At 41.3% G+C, this 23,180-nt stretch overlaps 1 protein-coding gene across 2 annotated transcripts; it reads right to left on the reverse strand.

The window, feature by feature from the left end:
- Nucleotides 1-4,848: 4,848 nt before the first annotated feature.
- Nucleotides 4,849-22,617, reverse strand: ACOD1 (aconitate decarboxylase 1). Of its 2 annotated transcripts, none has more exons than XM_081129210.1 (5): nucleotides 22,590-22,617; nucleotides 9,996-10,157; nucleotides 8,924-9,013; nucleotides 7,425-7,630; nucleotides 4,849-6,524 (listed from the first exon to the last, which is right to left on the reverse strand). In XM_081129210.1, the coding sequence occupies exons 2-5, from the start codon at nucleotides 10,071-10,073 to the stop codon at nucleotides 5,573-5,575; spliced, it is 1,326 nt and encodes a 441-aa protein (XP_080985336.1). In that variant the 5' UTR covers nucleotides 10,074-10,157; nucleotides 22,590-22,617; the 3' UTR covers nucleotides 4,849-5,572. The 2 variants fall into 2 exon arrangements, with proteins under 2 accessions (XP_080985336.1, XP_080985335.1); XM_081129209.1 differs by lacking the exon at nucleotides 22,590-22,617 and adding an exon at nucleotides 19,423-19,527.
- Between the last annotated feature and the right edge of the window lie 563 nt (nucleotides 22,618-23,180).

The raw sequence follows: 23,180 nt of genomic DNA on the forward strand, positions 1-23,180 counted from the left end.
CTGGCATTGGCCTCTGGCCCCTGAGCCCTGCTCAGCCTCCAGAAGCTCGCGTCCCACCAGGGGAGGAATGACGGAAGCACAGCTGGCCCAGGGTAGGTGTAGAGCACTTTCTGGGTCCTATTTACTGACGTGCTCAGTCTCTCTACTCACACTAGATTGTAAGCAGTTTTTGCTTCTTTTGTTCACTGCTTTATCACCTGCACAAAAAACACCCTCTGGCACATATTAAGCCCTCAATACACATTTACTGAATTGAATGGATGCCCATGATGTACTCAAATCCCCAAGAAGGTTTCCCTACACAAACTTTCATAGACCTTACAGTGGTGCCAGATACGGTAGGGGACTTATCTGACTGTGATATAGGTTTCCAAGTAAAGTTATTATAAAACACATTTTAAATTCCCTTTAAACTCATATAGTCTCAATTTAAGTGCCTTGGTTAAAATCATTACAGCTCTTTGATCTGACAGTTGTAAGCCTACTGGGGTGTCAGTTTTAGTTAATACTATGATAGAGCACACAGCTTACAGAGCTCAAGCGCTACAGAGCAGAGACAATCGCTAAAATGGAAGCAAAGTCCAATTTTTCTGTATCATTTTTCTAACTTGCAAAGCCACACAAACAGGAAAGGAAGGCATTTCAGGATGGAAAGAGCTGTGCAGGAAAGAGATAACATAGCAGGCTGGAGGCCCCTGTCTTTCTTAGGGCCTGTTTATAAAGTTGGTCCTTGACTGGCTTCTGGGAACTCCACACTTGACCCACTCTCTATCTTATAAAATTGGTTCACTTTGCTGGGACTGTGAAAGCAATGTGAATTATGCTGAACACCTGCTTTCCTTCTTTGAGTTTGGAATTATGGTTGTTGCTGGGCAAAGGGTGCCTATATGACCAGCCACTAAAAAAAACTGTGGGTGCTAAGTCTCTGCCCGGGGCAGAAATGTTGTACAGTCAGCCCTCTGTATCTGTGGGTTTTGCATCTGTGGACTCATCCAACTGTAGATAAAAAATATTTGGGGGGAAAAATCCCAGAAAGCTCCAAAAATTTGCTTGAATTTTCTATGTATGGAGCACTGCATTGAATCCACGTGAATGAAGTGATGTGTAACCATAATGTGCTATAGCCCATTTGCAAATACAGGTTATGTGTAAATACTATGTCATTTTATATAAGGGACTGAGCATCCTTGGACTTTGGTATCTGAGGGGGGTCCTAGAATCAATTCCCCCTGGATACCGAGGGACAACTATATACACTGTACTGAATTTTCCCTGCTGGAGAAAGGAGCATGTTCGTGAGTCTCCTCCCTGGAGGGACTGGGCATCGAAAGCCTATGCGTGGATTTCTCCAGACTCTGCCTGTATCCCACGAGTTCTTCTGGTGAATACCTGAATGCGTGCATGGTTCTGGGGATCCCTCACACATATGCAACAGCCAGTACTAGGGGTCCTCAGAGCTTGCAAAAGTGTGTCTGGTGACTGAGTCAGTTTGATTCAGGGTCTGGGGTACGTGCTGATGACGCAGTGATACGGGGAGCAGGCAGCCGTGATGACCCTCTCTCTGTGAGTGAGCCTTTGTCCCCGTCTCAGGTGGGTTTTATCCCCGGCGGTCTGGCCGGACCTATAGGGAGGACTCAGTTCCTATTCTTTAGGCTCTTGGAAGGAAGAGACAACGGGCTCAGCTTTAAGTCTCTCATTTCATCCAAAGGTCTCCTCTAGCACCATGGCTCAAAGATGCCCTCGCTTTTGCCTTCATAGAAGGGAATCGTCTAGGAAGGAATGTGGGGAGCCAGTCTCTCCCTCTCTCCTCTGTTGTTTTTTTTTCTAGGTGGTACCGTGGGGGTGGACAGGGTGCAGGGCTGCCAGTGAAGAAAGACGCTGAAGCTCTCTCTACAGGCCCGCATTTCCTCATATTTTCTCCTGCCTTCAGTTAACTTAGTGGGTATAAGCCAATAATATCAAGGTCACCTTGAGCTCCGCTATCCCCCTCAGGAGAGGTTATCTTCCCCAACCCCTGCTGTTCGTCTGGTGCATTGTCAGGGGTGTTAAAGGATCAACTAAGGGATATTAAATTTTTTAAGAGTTTGAGCAAAAATGGATTCAATTTGGGCAGCATCTGATCTAGCAGATAGAAAGGAGCTCCAAGGGGCTTACAGAACAGAAGACTTTTATAGGCAGAAGGGAGACAAAACAGGAAGTTACGCTAGGCAAAAACGCAGGTTGATTATCGCAGAGTTACTTTCCTTTAGGGGATGGCACGTGGTTCTCGGGCAGATGACCTAACTCATGCTGATCAGGACATTTCTGATCGACTGGTTTAAGATTCCACTTTCTGGGAGAGGTGAAACTGTAATTAAGTCGTGGTTTGGTGATATGCAGCTTATCATAAAAGTCTATTATCTTGTTTTTAACAGGGGTTATCTGAGGGTATTATTAATGGCCCTCAGATCTTGCCCCCAGAAACTTCTAAAATGTGTCAAGACAGGATTAGTAAGTAAATTTTATCTCAAGGCCACAATAGAAACCAGCTCTTTTTTCTCTTTGATCGGCTGTGGTTGAACAAACTGTCAGAGTTAACATGAAGCACCCTATGGAACAGCAGAATCCAAGTAGTGCAGAGCCAGCAACAGAAAATTCTGCACATTCCTAAGTACTGCTTTTGCAGCATCCTACACGTTTTGATATGTGGTATTTTTTCTAATTGTTTAGTTCTAAATGCTTTGTTATATTCATTATAATTTCTTCTGTGACCCAAGACCTATTTAGAGGAATGTTTGTTTCCAAACATTTCAGGCTTTTCTAGTAACTTTTTTTATATTGATTTTTTTTTAACTTAATTGAATTGTGATTAGAGAAATGATCTGTATGCTCCAATCCTTTGAAAACTTGCTGAGGCTTGCTTTAAGCTCAGTATATGGTCCATTTTTGTAAATGTTTTGTGAGATTTAAAAAATTTTTGAATTCTCGAGTTATTGGGTACAGAATTCTCTATGTGTCCATTAGATAAAACAGCTGATTGTGTGTAAATCTTATAGAGTCTCTTTATTTTTTGGTTTCCTTTAAATATCAATTACTAAGAGAGAAATGTTAAAATTTTCTCAGTATGATGTTGAATTTATCTATCTCTCCTTGTTGCTCAATATTATTTAGATGAACATAGATTTAGAATTATTTTGTTACCTAGTGATTTGAATTTTTATTATTATTATATTTATTTCTAGCAATGCTTTTTGTTTGAATTCCCTTTGGTCTAACATTAACATTTATTTATTCTAGCTTTCTTATGTTAATACTCCATCCATATTTCCCCCATCTTTTCACTTTCAGTTTTTCTACTTCCTTATGTATCTTCAATAAAGTGGATTTTATTGATAACTGGATATTTATTGATATCTTCAATAACTGGATTTTAAAAAAGTCTTCTGATGATACCGAAAACAGGAACAATAAAATTTTTTACGAATATGGTAAAATGGACTTAATCAAAATTTTAAACTTTTGCTCTTCAAGAGAGGCCATTAGAAACATGAAAAGACAAGTCATAGGCTGGAAGAAAATATTTGCAAAGCATATATCTGATAAAAAACTTATACCCAGAATATATAAATAATTCTTACAACTCAATAATAAGACAAGCTAATTAAAATAATTGGCAAAAATTAGCCATGAAGGAAATGTAAATTAAAATCACAATGAACTACTATTGCACACTCACTAGACTGTTTAAAATTAAAAAACCTGATAATTCTAAGGGTTGGTGAGGATATGGAGAAACCGGAACTCTTACACATTGCTGATGGAAATGCAACAAGATAGAGCTACTTTTGGAAAACAGTTTTTTATAAAGTGAACTATGTACTTACTAGATGACCCAGAATTCCCACTCCTACATATTTACTCAAGAGAAATAGGAAGTTATGCCTACAGAAGGATGGTATGAGTTTGTTCATAGAAGGATTATTCATAATAGCTCCAAACTGGAAACAATTCTAGTGTCCATTAACTAATGAATGGGTAAACAAAGTGAAGTATATCCTTACAATGGAGTGCTACTCGGCAATGAAAGGGAATAAAGTGCTCTGGTACATAATATGTGGAAAAATCTTAAAACTGTTATGCTAAGTGAAAGAGTCAGACACGTGAGGCTATGTATTGTATGATTCCATTTACTATAGAAAATGTCTGGAAAAGATAAACCTATTGAGATAGAAAGCAGAGCATTGTTTGCTGAGGGCTGGAGAGGGGAATGGGGATTGATTGCAAGCAGTCATGAAGAATTTTTTGGAGTGATAGAAGTATTCCAAAACTTGATTGTGGTGATGTTTGCACAGATTTATAAATTTAAAACCCACTTAAAATGGATGAATTAATAGTATGTAAAGTAGATGTTAATAAAGCTATGAAACATTTTTTAAAATGAGTTCATAGTCTATCTTTTTAACTGGGACATTTAGTTCATTTCCCGTTTTTGCAATTATAGATATATTTGGATATTTTCTATAATTTTTATGTCTATTCTGCCTTTTCTATATTTCTTCCCTCCTCCAGTCTTGCCTTCCTATGGGTTATTTTTCTTTCCTAATTCCATATTTCCCTCTCCATTATCCTGGAAATGATACAGTCTACTGCTTTTTTATAATAGTGACCCTAAAAATGTCAACATACATATTTACAAATCAAAGTCTAGAGTTAGTAGCTTTGCTCTTCTCTTAAACAACGCAAGGAATTTAGAACACATTAACTATAACCTCTCCTGCTAATGTTGCAATTTTAAACTCATAAGACATTTTATTATTTTATATAATCAATATTTATTTAATTATAGACATATATACTTTTTTGTTGTGATTCTTTATTACATCTCGGACTCTTCATTCATTATTCATTTCTCAAAAAAATTATAATGAAAGGTGCCATATTATAGTGGTTAAGAGCATGGCTTCTGGAGCTAAACTGCTTTGTTTTTTAGACTGGTTTTTATTTATGCCTTACAAAATAGAGATACTGAGGCAGAAGGATACCCAGTAACATGCCCAGGATACATCTAATAAGTTGCAGAAGTAGAATTTGAACCCACTAAGCCCTTATACTTAAACCCAACAGCATCCCCTCCACTGTGGAGAGACTCTATAACCCATGGTCTAAGAAATCTGTAGGTGGCACAACAGACCAGAGCCCTTCTTCACTGTCAGCAAACATATGTACGGGTTCAAATTCTTTTTATACCTTGAGGTTCATGAAGTTCATAAAAGTCCTCTGAAAAGGTTAATTTTATAAGCAAGTCACAGGTGACTTGAAATTCAGCTTAGTGAATGCTTATAAAATCCATTTCTCTGTGTTTCTTGCATATGTATTATCTTGCTATAGGTAATTGGAACAGTCTTGCAAATTTACAGGACAAGACTCTTTCCATGCATACCCAGTTCTGTCTAAACTCTCTCCACCATGCTATGTTTATTTCTGGGCAAACCAAGATCAGACCTTTGCTCTGTAAGGCAAGTCACTGAATTTCCCCAAATATAAAATCATTTAGATATTGGTAAACCTCAGGGGAGATTGTATTATGGAATTGTTAAGTGCTACATGATTGTGAAGCCATCTCTGATTGAGAGGGCCCTTTCAGAAGTGTGGTTAACACAGAACAGTCCTCTAGGCCTTCCAGGTTGTCTACTATCTTTATAAGTCTTTCTACTGTATCACAGGACAGCATCCTGGAGGCGTTGGCTCTGAACTTGGCCTCTAGGTCCTTCTGGCTCAATGGCTTCCTCCAGTGACCATAGAAGGTATCAGAGCGCTCCATGAAGGTGGCTCCATCCTTGAGGGTGACACTTATCTCACAGTATAGTGTGTTGAAGTTTGGCAGGTTGTCTTGAGGGTGTTCCAGCTCCACCTTACAAAGCAACTCTCTCACCTGTGGCCTGTTGATCTGTTGTTTGTGAAATGATGAAACCGTGATGTCACCATCAAGCAGCATGGAACAGGCCACATACTGGAAAGAGTGACGGGCTTCATGCTCTGAGCCTGGGAAAGGCCGGTTGACATACTGGACATCTGGAATTCTGAGCACAATTCTCTCGATGTGGTCCATGGGAAGCATGACTCTGTCTGTCACAAGGTGCCTTCTCACAGACGCAGCTGCCTCTGCCACCCAGTGGGTGGCCAAATGTGCAGGGAAACTCTTGAAAGCCACATCCTGCTGGTCTAGGAGCCAGGTGTAAGAATCAAGGTTTGGAAGGACATTTGGGGAATAGTTGCCATAAAACGCCCCAAATCCAGTCTGTATGTCCAAGACCTGCTTGTTTCCTTGGAGACCCAACATTGCCAGAAAAACAGCTTCTATCCCATGCCTGGCAGCATTGCCCATATGAAAAGGCTTGATCTGAGTGGCAGCATTTGCCATGGGTGCTCCGGCATGAGAAACAGCAATAGCCAAGGCTTCCTGGCACTTTGTCGTGCTGAGCCTTAAAATCTTGGATGCAGCAGCAGCACTACCCAAAGTTCCTACCACTGATGGGGGATGGAATCTGAAAGGCAGAAAAGCAAAAAAGCAGAGTTGGAGACTTATAAACCTCGCCCACCAGGAGGCAGTATAGTGTAGTGATCAGGAACTTAGCTAATGGAGCCATACTGCCTGGGTTCAAATCTCAGCTCTTCCACGTATTAGCTGGGTGATCTTGGGGACAGTTATTCAGCTTCTCTCTACCTGTTTTCTCTTACATAAAATGGTAACAATAATAGTATCTAACTCACAGGGTTTTGTAAGTTTTGAATGAATCCATATGCTTACAATAGTGCCTGAAACAGTAAATTCTTTATAAATGATACTTTTACAATTACTGGAGAAAGGCAAAAGTTGTTGATTGCTGAAAGTCCATGTAAGCAACTATAAAAATTAAGGGCCATGTAGAAACTATGGAAGTTCAGTCAATATTCCAGTTTACACCTCTCCTAGCAGGGTGGACCGAGTGGCAAGATAAATACTGTATTGAACCATATGATACAGCCGACATTTGACCACTCTTGATTTATGGGTTGAACAGTCATGTTTAGGATATTCTGTATGTTCTCATTAGTCTGAGGAACCCTAACGAATATCAAAGTAGATTCTGCTTTGATGGGACCAGGAATATTCAGAGTATCCACAGATGCCAGAATGACGTGAGTCACCCTGGGGTGAGAAACCCCAATTTATTTCATGGTCCTAGTTGACTTTCTAAACCCAAAGGAGAATTTTCGTTAGCACTTCTGAAGTTGTACCATTCTATATATGGTTTGATATGTGACTGGTGACCTGATTTATCTGCTAGCACTAATGTTAACATCTTCAACTGAGCCAACCTTTACATCAGAAAGCTCTACAGAGGTATGATTGACAGATGAAGGGGAATATGGCTGTGTCATCGTAGGGCAAACATTTTCCATACCTTTTTGGTATGTCTTTGGCTTCCTTGGAGAAATTCATTAATCGGCCTTGCACTTCAATTCCAATATTGAAAGCAAGCAGCAGGTCAAGGCCAGAAAACTTTGGACTTGGAGGTAGGGCTTCTGATAAAGCCATGAGGACAGGAAGGACAGCTCCAGAAGGATGAGTGGCAGGATACCACGTGTCATCAAAATCCATTGAGTGAATCTATGTAAACAGACACACAAAGAACAACCGAAAACCAAAATGTATTTCCCTGAATGCAATGACTTTTGGACCAGTAAGCACTTAATTTAGTAATAACCTTGTTTAATGGGAGATTTTTAGATCTGATTCTCTGAAAATAAAGCCTATGAACTGGCTGCGGTTCTTGATCACATAGCTCGACACTGGACATACTGTCCTCTGCCAAGAGTAGGTGGTACCTTGGGAGGCAGCTAGTGAGCCCTAAGCTGCTTGGGTCCTACCCAAGTGACCAGAGCTCTCTGCCACTGCCCCTGAAAAGATCTATTTCCCCTTATAAACAAAGCTGTGGAATTAGGTGGCTGCTCCTCCTTCCCTCCTTCCCTTCCTCTCTCACCCTTTAAACAAGTTGCACTAAAACTTATATCAGGCAATATATTTTTGTACCTTTTATTATGAAATAATTTTAAACTTATGGAGAAGTTGAAAGAATTCTTGAACCAAGATTATATACTAAGCTACATTTAAAATCATTATTTTCTGGTATAAGGTTTTATTCTTTATCCCAGCCATTTGCTTTTTTCTTATATGAAATAGTAATAACTAGAAGTTCATTTAAAAATAGATTTTTGTGTTTATTGGATGTAGTTGGTGCATTTTCTACTGTTTATTGGACATTTATTCCTTGGATGCACCATTGGGTTTGACTTTCAATATCCTGAGCTACTGTCACCCCAAACCATAAATATATCTCAGAAATCCCAACACGTTCATGTCCAAATTATATCTTGTGTACTGCCCTTGATACACAGAAAAAAAAAAAAAAAGCATAAAAATTGTCTCTCAGACAAGAAATGCTGATTTTTGTTTCAGAAAATATAGATATCATATAGCCATTATTTCTTTCTCAGTAAATATTTGTTAAATGAATAAATGAGTGAATGAAAGGCTGGTTACTGGCTAGAAAGTGGTACTGGCCACCACAAAAGGAATTGAGAAGGAATTGAGTATGGATATTGGATTTTATGTTCTCTACTATATATATTCAGAGTTTAGAGTTGAGATACCTTAGAAGGGGTTTTATCTAAATCCAATCTTATTTCCTCTACTTCACAATTTATTTGGAAAGCATCAATTCCGTACTAAAAAATGAAAACTAAAATTACTACATAGAAGAGAGGGCAGGCCACGTCATCTCTATGAATTTCAATGATGTCATCAGTAAAATATGGAAATCGGGTGATTTCTGAGATATTTCCTAGCTCTGAAAATTATTATGCTTGTCTAATAGTTGAAAAGACATGGAAACCTCCTTACAGCAACACCATTAACAAAAGCAGCGTATGTCGGTGGGAGCCTCAACGTCGGCTGGCCCCAAACTGTGCTGGACATGTTGGAGCTGTAGATCTGGAACGAAAGGATACCAGTCAGTGACGCTGAGTGTGAGCACGCGCGCCAAGCCCACCGCGGGAGGCCCTCTTCACCCTTAGTCCCTATTGAACCCTTCGTGCTACATTAGCTCAAGGCCTTAATCATTTGATTCTCCCCTTCCTTGTAGAACAATCCACGCCTTTCTCCATGGAAGGGAGGAGAGATGCTGTTGCTCGATCCCAGACCATGATTCCCAAGTGCTCCAGGGAGTGGAGTCTGAATGTACTCTTATTTACTCCTGTGGGTAGGTACTGGGGAAAGTGAGCTGTCTCTACCAAGCACATCCTCTGTAGAGTGGCTGCTACGTCTCCCACATACACACCCACCCTGCTCAGAGTGCTGGCCCAGCCTTTTCTCCAGGGACTCTCAAAGTCTTTGCATGAACAAATCACCTGGGGTAGGTGTTATTGCTTCTAAGGCTCTCAGATAAAAAATGCTTTCAGCCATCATAGTAATAAACTATGAGATATTACCAGTGTGAAGACTGGCCTTAAGAGAGAGACTTTGGCCCAGCCGGCATTGCTCAGCGGTTAAGCATCAACCTAGGATCCAGGAGATCGGGGTTCGATTCCCAGTCAGGGCACATGCCCGGGTTGTGGGCTTGATCCCCATCAGGGGGCATGCAGGAGGCAGCCGATCAATGACTCTCTCATCACTGATGTTTCTCTCTCTCTCCCTCCCTCTCTTTTCCTTTCTCTGAAATCAATAAAGACATGTTTAAAAAAAATTTTAAAAAAGGAATAAGAGAGTGACTTAGTAAAATATATGGATGAATATTAAAACTCAGGTAATAGAGCACAGAAAAGCATAAAACTATATACAACAATGCTATATATCCCTAAAAGGAAGGGCAGAGCAGTAGAACGCACACGCAGCTCTGGTACACTCACAGGTACGCTCATGAGCAGGCATGTGTGCACACTTGCTTTCATCTCTAAGGCAGACATGAGTTTCTTACTTGACTATATTTGTTGGCTTTGTGAAACACTTCTGTACTGGTGCCCAGGAACCCAACGCCCAGCGTATCCAGAATCATCCGCTTGCTCCTCTGAATAACGCGATCCGTCAGGTGTCCCACTTTCAAGCCATGGATCACTTTGGCAAAGCTTTCTGTGGCAGACTTTAAAGGGAAGAGTGTTAGGACAGTGCTACACTCACTGTGCATGCGCATACATCCTTTATAGATGAGAACTTGAGGTGCTTTTAAGTAAAGAGTTTTTTCCACTAGAGGAAACTCAGTTGATCAAATTAAGTTCAATTTCTAAAAAATGATGTGTACTGAGCACCTGCTGTGTGTGAGAAAAAGGGAAGTGGGCATACAGAATAGCCAGTTTCTGTCCTCAGTCAAGTTGAGGACACAGATTAGCAAGCAGATGATGACCACAGAGTGAGGTGGGGTGATAGTGGAGGGAAGCACAGAGAATCAGCAGGGGACGATCGGGGGCGTCTGGCCCATAAAGCAGGCATAGCTGGGCGGGGCGTGCATGTGTGCATTCAGACGGCTGGTAACAGCCATTTTCGGTATGTGTCAAGTATTGTGCTAACCTTTTAAAATACAGTATCCATGTAATACCCACAAGTCCCTGGGTAGGTATTTATTGTGAGTCTCCCTTTGCAGGTGCAGAGACCGAGGTCAAGAAAGGTAATGTCACTAAGATACATAGCTTTTAAATGGTGGAGTCTGGGCACAAGCCCTTAAGGGTCTAACTCCAAAGCTGGTACCTCTAGCTCTTAAGGCCCTGCTTCTTAAAGTGTGGTCAGAGGAACACGGACATCAGAAACACTTGGGGTTCTTGTTGAAAATGAACGTTTCTGGTCCCACTCCAGGCCTCGAGGATTAGACCCTCCCCAGCATTAGCAGCTGTGGGTTCATTTAGAGGTCATTGTGATTCCCGAGTGCTCTAGTGCTGTCAAGTCCACATATGCTCCTGAGCATTTGAAATGTTTCTAGTCCAAATTGAGATATTTCAAACAGTAAATAAACACTGGATTTTGAAGGCTATTGATTACATTCTGAAATGATAATATTTGGAAAGTATTGGTTAAATAAAACACATTATTAAAATGAATGCCATCAGTGTCTTATATTTTACAAGGCTACTAGGAGATTGAAAAGCACACTCAGATGCACTGCCTGCTCTTTGTTGGTGGCTACCTGGAGGCATTGATACCTGAGCTGGTTAGGGACACCTGTGGGAGTCAGCCAGGGGAAGGTGCTGGGACTGAGGAGTGTCATAGGCAGAGGCAGAGCAGGGCCAGGGCTTGGAAGTGTGCGTGTGGAGGGGCAGCGAACTCGGCAAACCCCAGCTGCAGAGCTGCATGCAGGAGTCAGAGGTGAGAGGGAGAATGGATGTGGACTGAGTAGTGAAAGTTACATTATGCTAAAACTTTGATGTCAACAGGGAGCCATAGTGCTGCCTTAAGAAAGGCAGGGATATGACCAGAACTGTGTTTGGGTGACCCCCCAAGATGGCTGCAGCATAGCCGGAGGCTGGGGAACCAGATTTACAGCCAAAGTACTTCACAATCAACTTGAAAGACCAGGTAAAGTGCAGTTGACTGGACATATTATATCTAATGAGCACTGAAGAAACCATGTAGAGACTGGTAAGAGGAGAGGAGTTGCAGAAAGGGGAACCCACCAGGAGCAGGTGTGGTGGGCCTCAGCCTGTGTGATATAGGCTGCAAAGCTCCCTCCCCTTGGGAGTGCGGGGTTTCAATTCCACGTAGGGATCCCAAATCCAGAGCAGCAGAGACAGGAAGGAGGGCCCACATAGCATTGGGCAGAGGGAACCAGGGAATTCTGTCTGCCTGCGAAGCTGGGACCACACTTTTCCAGGGAAGGAATGTGCCTATTGTTAGCAACCCCAGCCTGAGATGTTTGCATGGACTCTGCTGGAAAGGCTGTGCTGCAGTGTTTGGGCCCAGCAGAGTGGCCCACGGGCTGCCCTCAGCAGTGACTTTGAGGGACCCTCTTGTTTCTTGAAAGGCATTGGGCAGAACCCCAGTGAGTAACTAAACTATCTGATGTGGAGAAAGGGGGAAAGGATCCACCTGAAGTGCAGGGTCAGAAACCCTCCCTCACCATGGAACAGCTCCCTTCTGATGGGTTGGTGGCACAGGGTAGCAGCGCAGGTCACAGGTCAGGGATTTTTGGCCGGCACTGAGAAGAGTCTGGAGCACGAGTGGAGGTGGAAATTTCTGCCCCTTACTTAGCTGAGACCAGCCGCTCAGAGAAATCATCGTCCTGGGATGGGCTAACTTTCTAACTTCTCCTTCTTGGACTGGCGATATGAGGGCATAGGTTCTGCACAGTGCGGGGATTATTGGACTATATCCCCTATATCCCCTGGGGAAGGCTTCTCTCTAGGAGACAGCTGGGCTCTGTGACTAGAGTGGGGAGGCTGATCTGAGCTCCCTGTGAGTTCCCCCAGGCAGCCCCCAGAAACAGAGGTAGAGCCTGTCTCCCATTCCTGCAGGCCGCAAACACCACCCCCAACAAAATACTGATTGGTTCAGCTCTTTGAAGTCCTGGATAGTCCCACTGGGCACAGTTCTGTGGGGAATGGGAGAGCGGCTCAAAGCAGGATATTCTAAGTGTGAGACCCTCAGAGGCTACTGTTTTGGAATGGGAGAAACACTTAGTGCCCTAATGAGGGCGGAGGGGGCCTGCAACATTCTCAACCAGAGACTCTTTTGATCAATTCCCCTGAGCCCAGGACAGCTGAAACTGCTTCTGCAGAGAAGACTGCAGGCTATAACCAACCTGAACCTGCAGGAAGCCCCCCTTAGGGGGAATTTGAATTGGAGTCTCTGGTAGGGACTGAAGAGTTTGGTTTTGAAGCAAAAACTAATTTCCCCTCATTGAGTGCCTGACTAAGTAATATCCAAGCAGAAGGCCCACTAGCCCGAGCTAGGTTAGCCTGGATCCATCCTACAGCCTCTCTTTGGAAGGCTCTGGAGGAAGACCAGGAAACTTCAGGGGGGAGGTGAAGTAGCTGGCAGGTGGAGGCAGATCTCGGGGAGCTTAAGTCTAACCGCAGATCTACCCATAGCTCTAAGCTAAAAGAAGCCAACCCATTTACACAGATTGGTCCCTCCCATGAACACACAGGTCTAGCAGATGCAGACAGAGAAGAGAGTGGTAACTACACACAGTGAAGGGAGTGATAACTACACACGGGAAGCCCAAGGACAGTTACACACAACACCTGACAGTGACCTGCATTTGAAACCCACCTAAAAGGACCCAGAACCAACACAATGAGTGGTGAGCCTCAGACCACACCAGAGCTTGACCCAACTAGACACACAAACTACACACCCAAAGGTGGATCTCAGCAGGCTCCAGACCCTGCTGGGAACAACTGCACCTTGGGGGATAGCCCCTGCGCAGTGTCTCATACATGGTAATAAAGGTTTACCTCTATAGACACCCAGCCTGAAGGGTTAAGGAAAGTGCCATTGGGCCTATCAGGACACCTCAAGACTACACCTGCACAGTAATTTGCACACCTGGGGCAGGGTTGAGCCCCATAGTCAGCCAGCCTAGGGGTTGATCCCAAGTATGAAAGGGCCATAAGCAATCAAGATGCAATAATAACAGGAGGGTCCAAACACCCCACACAAGAGACATTCCTAGAGCACCCAGCCCAGAAGATCAAGGAGACTGCACCACTGGGAACCACAGGACAACTACTATAGAAAGCCACCCCACCAAGACTGGGGGTCATGGCAGTGCTATATAAAGCATAAAAAAACCCCCCAAAACCAGAGACAGTCAAAATGGGGAGCCAAAGAAACAGGCCCCAACTGAAAGAACAGGAGCAGATGCCAGAAAAAGAGCAACATGAAGTGGAGGCAAGCAATTTATCAGATAGAGGGTTCCAATCAATGGTTATAAGAATGCTCAAGAAACTTAGGGAAAACAACAACGGCATGAATAAGGATTTAAAAACCATGAAAAATAACCAGGCAGAATAAAGAATGCCATATCTGGAATACAAAATTCACTGGAACAAATAATCAGTAGTTTGGATGAGGCAGAGGATTGAATTAGTGAATTAGAAGACAAAATTTAAAAAAATCACTTAATCAGAACAGAAAAAAGACAAAATAATTAAAAAGCAGGAGGATAGTTTAAGGAACCTTTGGGACAACATGAAACTTAACAACATCTGCATCATAGGGGTCCCAGTAGGAGAAGAAAGCAAACAAGGGATAGAGAACTTGTTTGAAGTAATAATGACAGGAAACTTCCCTAACCTGGTGAAGGAAAAGGTCACACAAGTTCCGGAAGCACAGGAGTCCCAAACAAAATAAAAACAAAGAAATCCACACCTAGACACATCATAATTAAAATTACCAAGATTAAACAATACAAAGAGAATTAAAAAAAAAAATACTAGTGTTTTAATTTTTTTTTACTCTCTCTCTTTTTTAAAATATATCTTTATTGATTTCAGAGAGAGGAAGGGAGAGGGAGAGAGATAGAAACATCAATGATGAGAGAGTCATTGATTGACTGCCTCCTGCACACCCCTGACTGGGGATTGAGCCTGCAACCCAGGCATGTGCCCTGACTGAGAATCAAACCTTGATCTCCTGAATTCTAGGTCGATGCTCAACTGCTGAGCCATGCCCAGCCAGGCAAGAGAAAATCTTAAAGGCAGCAAGAGTGTAACAATCAATTACCAACAAAGGAGTTCCCATAAGGCTGTCAACTGATTTCTCAACAGAAACAATTCAGGCCAGAAGGGTGGCATGAAGTACTCAAAGTAATGAAAAGCAAGAACCTGCAACAAAGACTGCGCTATCCAGCAAGGTTATCATTTAAAATAGAAGGTGAAATAAAGAGCTTCCTAAATAAAAGAAGACTAAAGGTGTTCATTACCACAAAACCAGCATTGCAAGAAATACTAAAGAGTCTGCTTTTAGAAGAAAAAGAAATTGGGGGGGGGGCATAGGGATTAAAAATGGCAATAAATAAGTACCTATCAATAATAACCTTAAATGTAAATAGATTAAATGCTCCAATAAAAAGACACAAGGTAGCTGAATGGATAAGAAAACACAGCCTATATATATGTTGTCTACAAGAGATCCACCTCACAAAAAAAGATATGAACAGGCTGAAAGGGAAGGGACGGAAAAAAATATTCTATGCAAATGGAAAAGAAAAAAAAGCTGGGGTAGCAGTACTTATATCTAACAAAATAGATTTCAAAACAAAGGCCATAGCAAGAGACAAAGGTCACTACATAATAATAAAGGGGCCAATACAGTAAGAGGATATAACCCTTATAATGTATATGTACTCAATATGTGAGCACCTAAGTATATATAAAAAAACTTTTGGTGGGCTTTAAGGGTGATATTGACAGCAATACAGTCATAGTAGGGGATTTTAACACTCCAGTGTCATCAATGGATAGATCTTCCGGACAGAAAATCAACAAGGAAACAGAAATCTTAAATGACACACTAGATGAGGTGGATTTAATTAATATTTACAGAACATTTCATCCCAAAGCAGCAGAATACACATTCTTCTCAAGTGCACATGGAACATTTTCAAAGATAGACCACATGTTAAGACACAAAATAAGTCTCTATAAGTACAAGAAGATTGAAGTCGTATCAAGCATCCTCTCTGACCACAATGGCATGAAACTAGAAATCAACCACAATAAAAAAGATAAAAAATACACAAACACATGGAGGCTAAATAGCATGTTATTAAACAATGAATGGGTTACCAATGAGATCAAGAAATAAATAAAAAATTATGTGGAGACAAATGAAAGTGAACACCCAACCACCGGAAATCTATAGGACATAGTAAAAGCAGTCCTGAGAGAGAATTTTATAGCATTACAGGCCTACCTCAAGAAGCAAGAAAAATCTCTAGTAAATAATCTAACCCTACACCTAAAATAATAGGAAAGAGAACTGCAGGAAGAGCCCAGAGCATGTAGAAGGAAGGAAATAATAAAAATCAGAGCAGATATAAATGACATAGAGACTAAAAAAAATACAAAAGATCAATGAAACCAAAAGCTGGTTTTTTGATAGGATAAACAAGATTGATGAGCCTTTAACCAGACTCATCAAGAAACAAAGAGAGAGGACCAAATAAATAAAATCGGAAACAAAAGAGGTAACAACTGACACCACAGGAAAACAAAGGATTGTAAGAAAATATTATGAACAACCATATGCCAACAAAATAGACAACCTGGGTGAAATCAACAAATTCCTAGAAACATTCAATCTTCCAAAACTTAATCAGGAAGAAGCAGAACACCTGAATAGATCAATAACAACTAATGAAATCGAAGTAATAATAAATCTTCCAGCAAACAAATGTCCTGGACCTGATGGCTTCACAGGCGAATTTTACCAAACATTCAAAGAACTAACACCTATCCTCCTCAAACTATTTGAAAAAATTCAAGAGGAGGGAAGACTTCCAAGCTGTTTTTATGAGGCCAACATTATTCTAAAACCAAAACCAGATAAAGACACAACAAAGAAAGAAAATTATAGTCCAGTATCTCTGGTAAATATAGATGTTAAAATCCTCAACAAAATATTAGCAAACCAGATTCAGTAATACATTAGGAAAATCATACACCATGATCAAGCGGGATTTATTCTGGGGATGGGAGGCTGGTACAATATACGCAAATCAATAAATGTGATACACCACATAAACAAAATGAAAGATAAAAATCACATGATCATATCAATAGATGCAAAAAAAGCATTTGATAAAATCCAGCACCCATTTTTGACAAAAACTCTTAGGAAAGTGGGAATACAGGGATCAAACCTCAACATAATATAGGCCATATATGAAAAATCTACAGCCAATATCACATTCAATGGGAAAAAACTAAAAACGTTTCCCTTAAGATCAGGAACAAGGTGGGGATGCCTGCTTTCACCACTCCCACTCAACATAGTACACTGGATGTTCTAGCCATAGAGATCAGACAAGAAGAAGGAATAAAAAGCACCCAAATTGGAAAGGAGGAAGTGAAACTGTCATTATTTGCAGAATACATGATATTGTACATAGAAAACCCTAAATATCCATAAAAAACCTACTAGATTTAATAAGTGAATTTGTCCTGTATCCTGTAACTTGCATTTAATAAATGCAAGTTACAGGATACAAAATCAACATCAGAAATCCATGGCATTTTTTACACACTAATAATCAACTCTCAGAAAGAGAAACTAAGAAAATAATCCCATTTACTATTGCAACAACAAAAAAATAAGGTTCCTAGGAATACATTTAATCAAGAACGTAAAAGACTTATACTAGAAGGACTATATGACATTGAAGAAAGAAATTAAGGAAGACACAAACAAGTGGAAGCACATACCATGTTCATGGATTGGAACAATGAACATCACTGAAACATCCAAAGCAATCTATAGATTCAATGCAATCCTATTAAAACACCAATGGCATATTTCACAGAACTAGAAAAAATGTTCCAAAAATTTATATGGAACCAAAAAAACACACAAAAAAACCCCACCGCCAAATAGCTGCAGCAACGTTGAGAAAGAAGAACAAAGTTGGAGGTATCACAATACTGGATTTCAAACTATGCTACAAGTTCATTCTAATCAAAACAACCAGGTACTGGCATAATAACAGGCATGTAGATCAATGGAACACAACAGAGAGCCCAGAAATCAACCCACACCTTTATGGTCAATTAATATTTGACAAAGAAGGCAAGAGCATACGGTGGAGTAAAGAGAGTCTCATCAATAAATTGTGTTGGGAAAATTGGATGGATACATGCAAAAAAATGAAACTAGACCACCAACTTACACCATACACAAGAATGAATTCAAAATGGGTAAAAGACTTAAATGTAAGTTGGGAAATCATAAGACTTGGAAAAGAAAACATAGGTAGTAAAATCTCAGACATCTCTTGCAGCAATATTTTTGCCAGTATGTCTCCAAAGGCAAGGGAAACTAAGGAAAAGATAAATAATTGGGAGTACATCAAACTTAAAAGCTTCTGCACAGCAAAAGAAACCATCAACAAAATAAAAACAGAACCTATGGTATGAGAGAACATATTTGCCAATGATACATCCAATAAGGGGTTAATTCCCAAAATATATAAAGAACTTAATACAACTCAATACCGGGAAGATAAACAATCCAATTTAAAAATGGGTGAAGGACCTGAATAGACACTTCTCCAAAGAGGACATACAGATGGCCAATAGACATATGAAAAAATGCTCATTAATTATCAGAGAGATGCAAATAAAAACTACAATGAGGGATCACCTCACACCTGCCAGAATGGCTACTATCAGAAAATCAATGAACTACAAGTGCTGGTGAGGGTGTGGAGAAAAGGGAATCCTTGTGCACTACTGATGGGAATGTTGACTGGTGCAGCCACTATGGAAAACAGTATGGAGTTTCCTCAAAAAACTAAAAGTGGAACTGCCTTTTGACTCAGCAATCCCACTTCTGGGAATATGTCATAAGGATCGTGAAACACTAATCACAAAGAAAATATGCACCCCAATGTACATAGTAGTACAATTTACAATAGTTAAGATCTGGAAACAGCCCAAGTGCCCATCAGTAGATGAGTGGATAAAAAAGCTGTGGGTCATTTTACACCATGGAGTACTATGTGGCTGTAAAAAAGAAGGAAGTCTTACCCTTTGCAACAGCATGGATGGACCTGGAGATAATTATGCTAAGTGAAATAAGCCAGTCAGGGAAAGACAAATACCATATGATCTCACTAATATGTGGGATTTAATGAGCAAAATAAACTGATGAACAAAATGGAACCAGAAGCATGAATACATGGAACAGGCTAAATGATGCCCAAGGGGAGGTAGGTGGAGGGGTGACTGGATAAAGAAGGTGAAAGAAATAGCTAAAGAACATATACGCATACCCCATATGGAAATGGACAATAATTTGGTAAAGGCCAAGGAAGTGGTAGGTGGGGGAGGGTTGAGGTGGGCAAAGGTGGGGTGGGGGAGTGGGAAGGGGGACTCCTGCAATAATGTCAACACTAAAAATTTTTTAAATAAAAAAATAAAAGATTCAAAACAAGCAAACAAACAAACAAAAAAAACAACCCACTGTGTTTTGAAAAGCTTTCTGTAAGCAATTGTGTAGAGAAGGAATCTGAGATGGGTAGATAAGAGACTGCCGCAGCAGCTCAGGTTCTGCATGGGGAAACAGCAGTGCCATCTGCCAAGGGAGGGAACATGGGATGATGAGGAGTAGGCTTTTGGTAAATAGTTAGGAAATTGAGAAAATAAGAGGTAAGCTAGAAAACCAATTTAAATAAGCCACATAAAATATAGAAATACCTTGAGCTTCATGGTCTAAAGAAGGGCTTTGTCTCAGGAGTGAATCCAAGGAGTAATTCATTTTCCATGTGATTGCCTTTTATACCCATCACTCCTCTCAAACACAATCTCTTTCTTTGTTCTAACCCTGAAATTTCTACTATTTCAACACTTCCCAATTACAGTTATTTTGAGGAACCAGAGGTTTCCAGAATGTTTACCTAACCACAAAGAAGAATAGTAACCCTGACACAAGCAAGTCTTTGTGTAATTAAGAAAAAGATTAACTGGATACTGGCTGCATGGGCCAGCACATAGCTCCTGCTGTTTCCTCCCTTCCTCTCTTCAAAACTCTTCTGCTTGGTTCAGAACTTCAGAGATGGTTTTTGAACATTAGTTCCCCATTTTCTCCGGTTTCTGGCTTTCTGAATAAAGCAACATTTCCTTTCCACCCAACACTTGTCTCTTAAGTATTGGCTTTCAAGTGGTGAGAAGCTGGGTTTTTCAGTAACAGTATGTCAAAATTAAAAAAACATTCACTCTTTTATCTAGGCATTACACTTCTAAAAACTTATCCTAAGGAAATAAGCATGGATATATGGAATTTTAGGCAAAAAACAAAAAATAAGCCTTGCTTCTTATACAGTTAAAAACTGGAAACAATGTCAAGATGATGCAGTAGATGGATGCTGCATTCACTTCCTCCATGACCACATGAAAATTAAAACTAAATCAGAGAACAGTCCACCTGGATAAACATCTGAAGACTAGCTGAACAGAAGTCCTATAACTAAGGATATAAAGAAGAAGCCACCTTGAGACTGGTAGGAAGGGCAGAGACATGAAATGGGCTGGTCCTATACCCAAAGGTGAAGGTAGAGAATCTGGAGGGATATCTCAGCTGCAGAGGTACCCCCCTGAGGAGCAAGGAGTTTCAGCCCCATGCTGGGCTCCAGTGCAGGAAGAGGAGCCTACATAACATCTAGCTGTGAGACATCCAGGTGGGATAGAAGGATGCTGGAAACCCAGGAATCATCTTAAAGGGTCAGCTGAAAGACACTCGCTTGCAGACATTCACCTTGGAATCTAGCAGAGGCTTGGGTCAGGGGACACCAGTGACACGAAGGAAGAAACTGAGTTGTGTGGCTTTGGGGTTAGAGCTGGAGGGACGGCTGCCATTGTTCCTGTGTTGAGCCCTTTGCCCAACAAGACCAAACCTAATCTGCATCAGCCTGGTGAACTCTACAGCTCCACTCTGATGAGTCCTTGAGACCCAGCCCAACACAAAGGTCCACAGGCACCAGGCGGGTGGCAGCCAGCCTCTGTGTACTCTTAGACTTTCAGTGGCTGCGCCTAAGGGCAGCCAGCAGGTCGTGGCAGGTCTCAGGGTGCCTGGGGCCTTTTGTTGACCTGCCCCAGGTTGGGTACTGGTGGCAGCCAGTCTTGGTTTGCAATGTGGCCCCAACCATGTGCATCCAGGCCTGGCAAAGGCAGCTACCAAATGTGGATTGCTTTGTAGCTCCTAACAGGTAGTCCCAGGCTGGTCACAGGCAATATCTGACATGACCTGCACTGAAGTCCCTTCCAAGAGGCCCCAGAACCAACACACCCAGTGTCTGGATTCAGACCATAGCAGAGCATCAAGCAATAAGTTCCACAAGTGGCAAAGGCCAAACAATATCTCAACAGTCATGGGACCCCACTAGGGTGAATCTCACTCTGTGAGGTCAGCCCCCATACAGCAACTCAGATACTGTCTTGTGGCCAGTCCACACAGCCAGCCAGCCTGAGGGTCAATCCCACCCTCTGATGTGCCAACAGTAATCAAAGCTCAACACGAGGTCACACACAATCCGTACAAGGGACACTCCTGGAGAACCTGGCTCAGGTAATCAGGGAAACAAAAACCATAATATGATTTCACTTATATGTGGAATCTAAAGAACAAAATAAACAAACAAAACAGAAACAGACTCATAGATACAGAGAACAAAACTGAAGGTTGCCAGATGGGAAGAGGTATAGGGGGTTGGGTGAAAAAGATGAAGGGATTAAGAAATACAAATTGGTGGTTACAAAATAGTCTTGAAGATGTAAGGTACAGCATAGGGAATATAGTCAATAATACTGTAATAACCATGTATTTTGACAGGTGGGTATTCGAGCTATTGGGAAGATTACTTCATCAGTTATATAATTGTCTAACCACGATACTGTACACCTGAAACTAATATAAAATAACATTGAATGTCAACTGTAATTGAAAAATAAAATTTAAAAAAGGTAAAAAAAAAATTGAAACAATCAAATCCACCCAAATAGTGGATTGGTTAAGTTAAATATGACATGTACAGTATTTAAGGCACAATTTCAGCTTCTCCTTCCACTTCATCTCTGCTAGTTACCATTGTCTACACACAAATGTGCCAACCAAAATTTCCTGGTAGCTTGAGATGAAGAACCTAGAAGGTGATTGGGAGTCAATCACACTTCTTCCCAGCTTGTTCTCTTGTTTGTTCCTGAACCGCATTTTCCATATATGCAGATCTCTGGATCCTGGTCCTCTGCCTGACTTCCGGGACATACTGCCTGTCTCCCTTACTCCTGTTGCCCAAGTCTGCTTCAAGATAACTTGTCCAAGCCTCTTCGCTTGTAATTGATCACTATGGCTTGGCTTATCTGGACCTAACTGCTCCTGTGGGTAATTGTCATTTCCTTTGGGCTGTCTAGTCCTGGCCAATTGGTTTGTACTTATAATAGATAAAAACAACAACAACAACCCAAAACAAGTTATTTAATATTTGGGCCTGTTGTTCCAGAACATCCTTAGGGGAGATTGCATTTCAATTTTGGAGGCCTGGTTGTTCTCCCCCAGTCCTGTTATAGAAGGGAGAGTTTGGGACAAAGGAACTAAAGTACTCTGCATTAAAATGCAAAAGGTTATCTTTCTTGTGGGCAGGTGATGTCTCTGGGAGAAGAGGTTAATATTTTTCTTCTCTTGATTAGAGCCTATGGAGAAAGAGTGTTGAGGCCCTGAAGATAGGGCCAAGGAAGAGCCATGGATTGAAGGTGGGTGACAGGTGATACCCTTGCTATAAGCCACATGGGAAGTTGGGGAGGTGGTCAGCAGGGTACCCCATGTGGAAGGACACAGGCAGACACATTTAAGGAGCAGTGAGATCAAATACCTAATTTGAAGTTTTTCTTCACAATGTGATAATTCCCTATGTGATCCTCGGTAAAGTTTGTGTCAGCCATGCTTTGGAGAATGGAGGCTTGAGCAGTTGTTTGTGCATGAAGTGCTGGAGAAAGAAGCTCAAGGTACCAATCAGAGGGAGAAGTGACGAGCAGCAACCTGGGAAATGTAAGTGCTCTTTGGTTATCCTACATACTTAAGGAAGAGTCAAAGGAAAGTGGTATGATTGTATCTACTTGATGGTATAAGGAGGAGGGACTCAGAAAGATGGGGACTTGGGGATGTTTGGATTCTACTCTTAAGCCAATTGCTGCTTAAAGTGGGCTTCCCAGCTATGGTTCAGATTGGGGAAACCCAGAGCTAGGTTCAGCATTGGCACACATGGCAGTTGTGTGCATCAGAGTACCGTTTCAGATGATCTTTATTTTTGATCAGTGGACTCCAAATCCACCAGTGGAAGGGTAGATTTCTGTATCTAAAGAATAGATGGGTATTTGGGGATGAGGTGCAAGAATGGTATTTTCAGGCCATTTGTATAGACTCCAGCAAGGAAGAACACTCATATTATAGATTTTGTGATTTA

This window comes from Miniopterus schreibersii, assembly GCF_964146895.1.
Source record: "Miniopterus schreibersii genome assembly, chromosome: 2".
Lineage (NCBI taxonomy): Eukaryota > Metazoa > Chordata > Mammalia > Chiroptera > Miniopteridae > Miniopterus > Miniopterus schreibersii.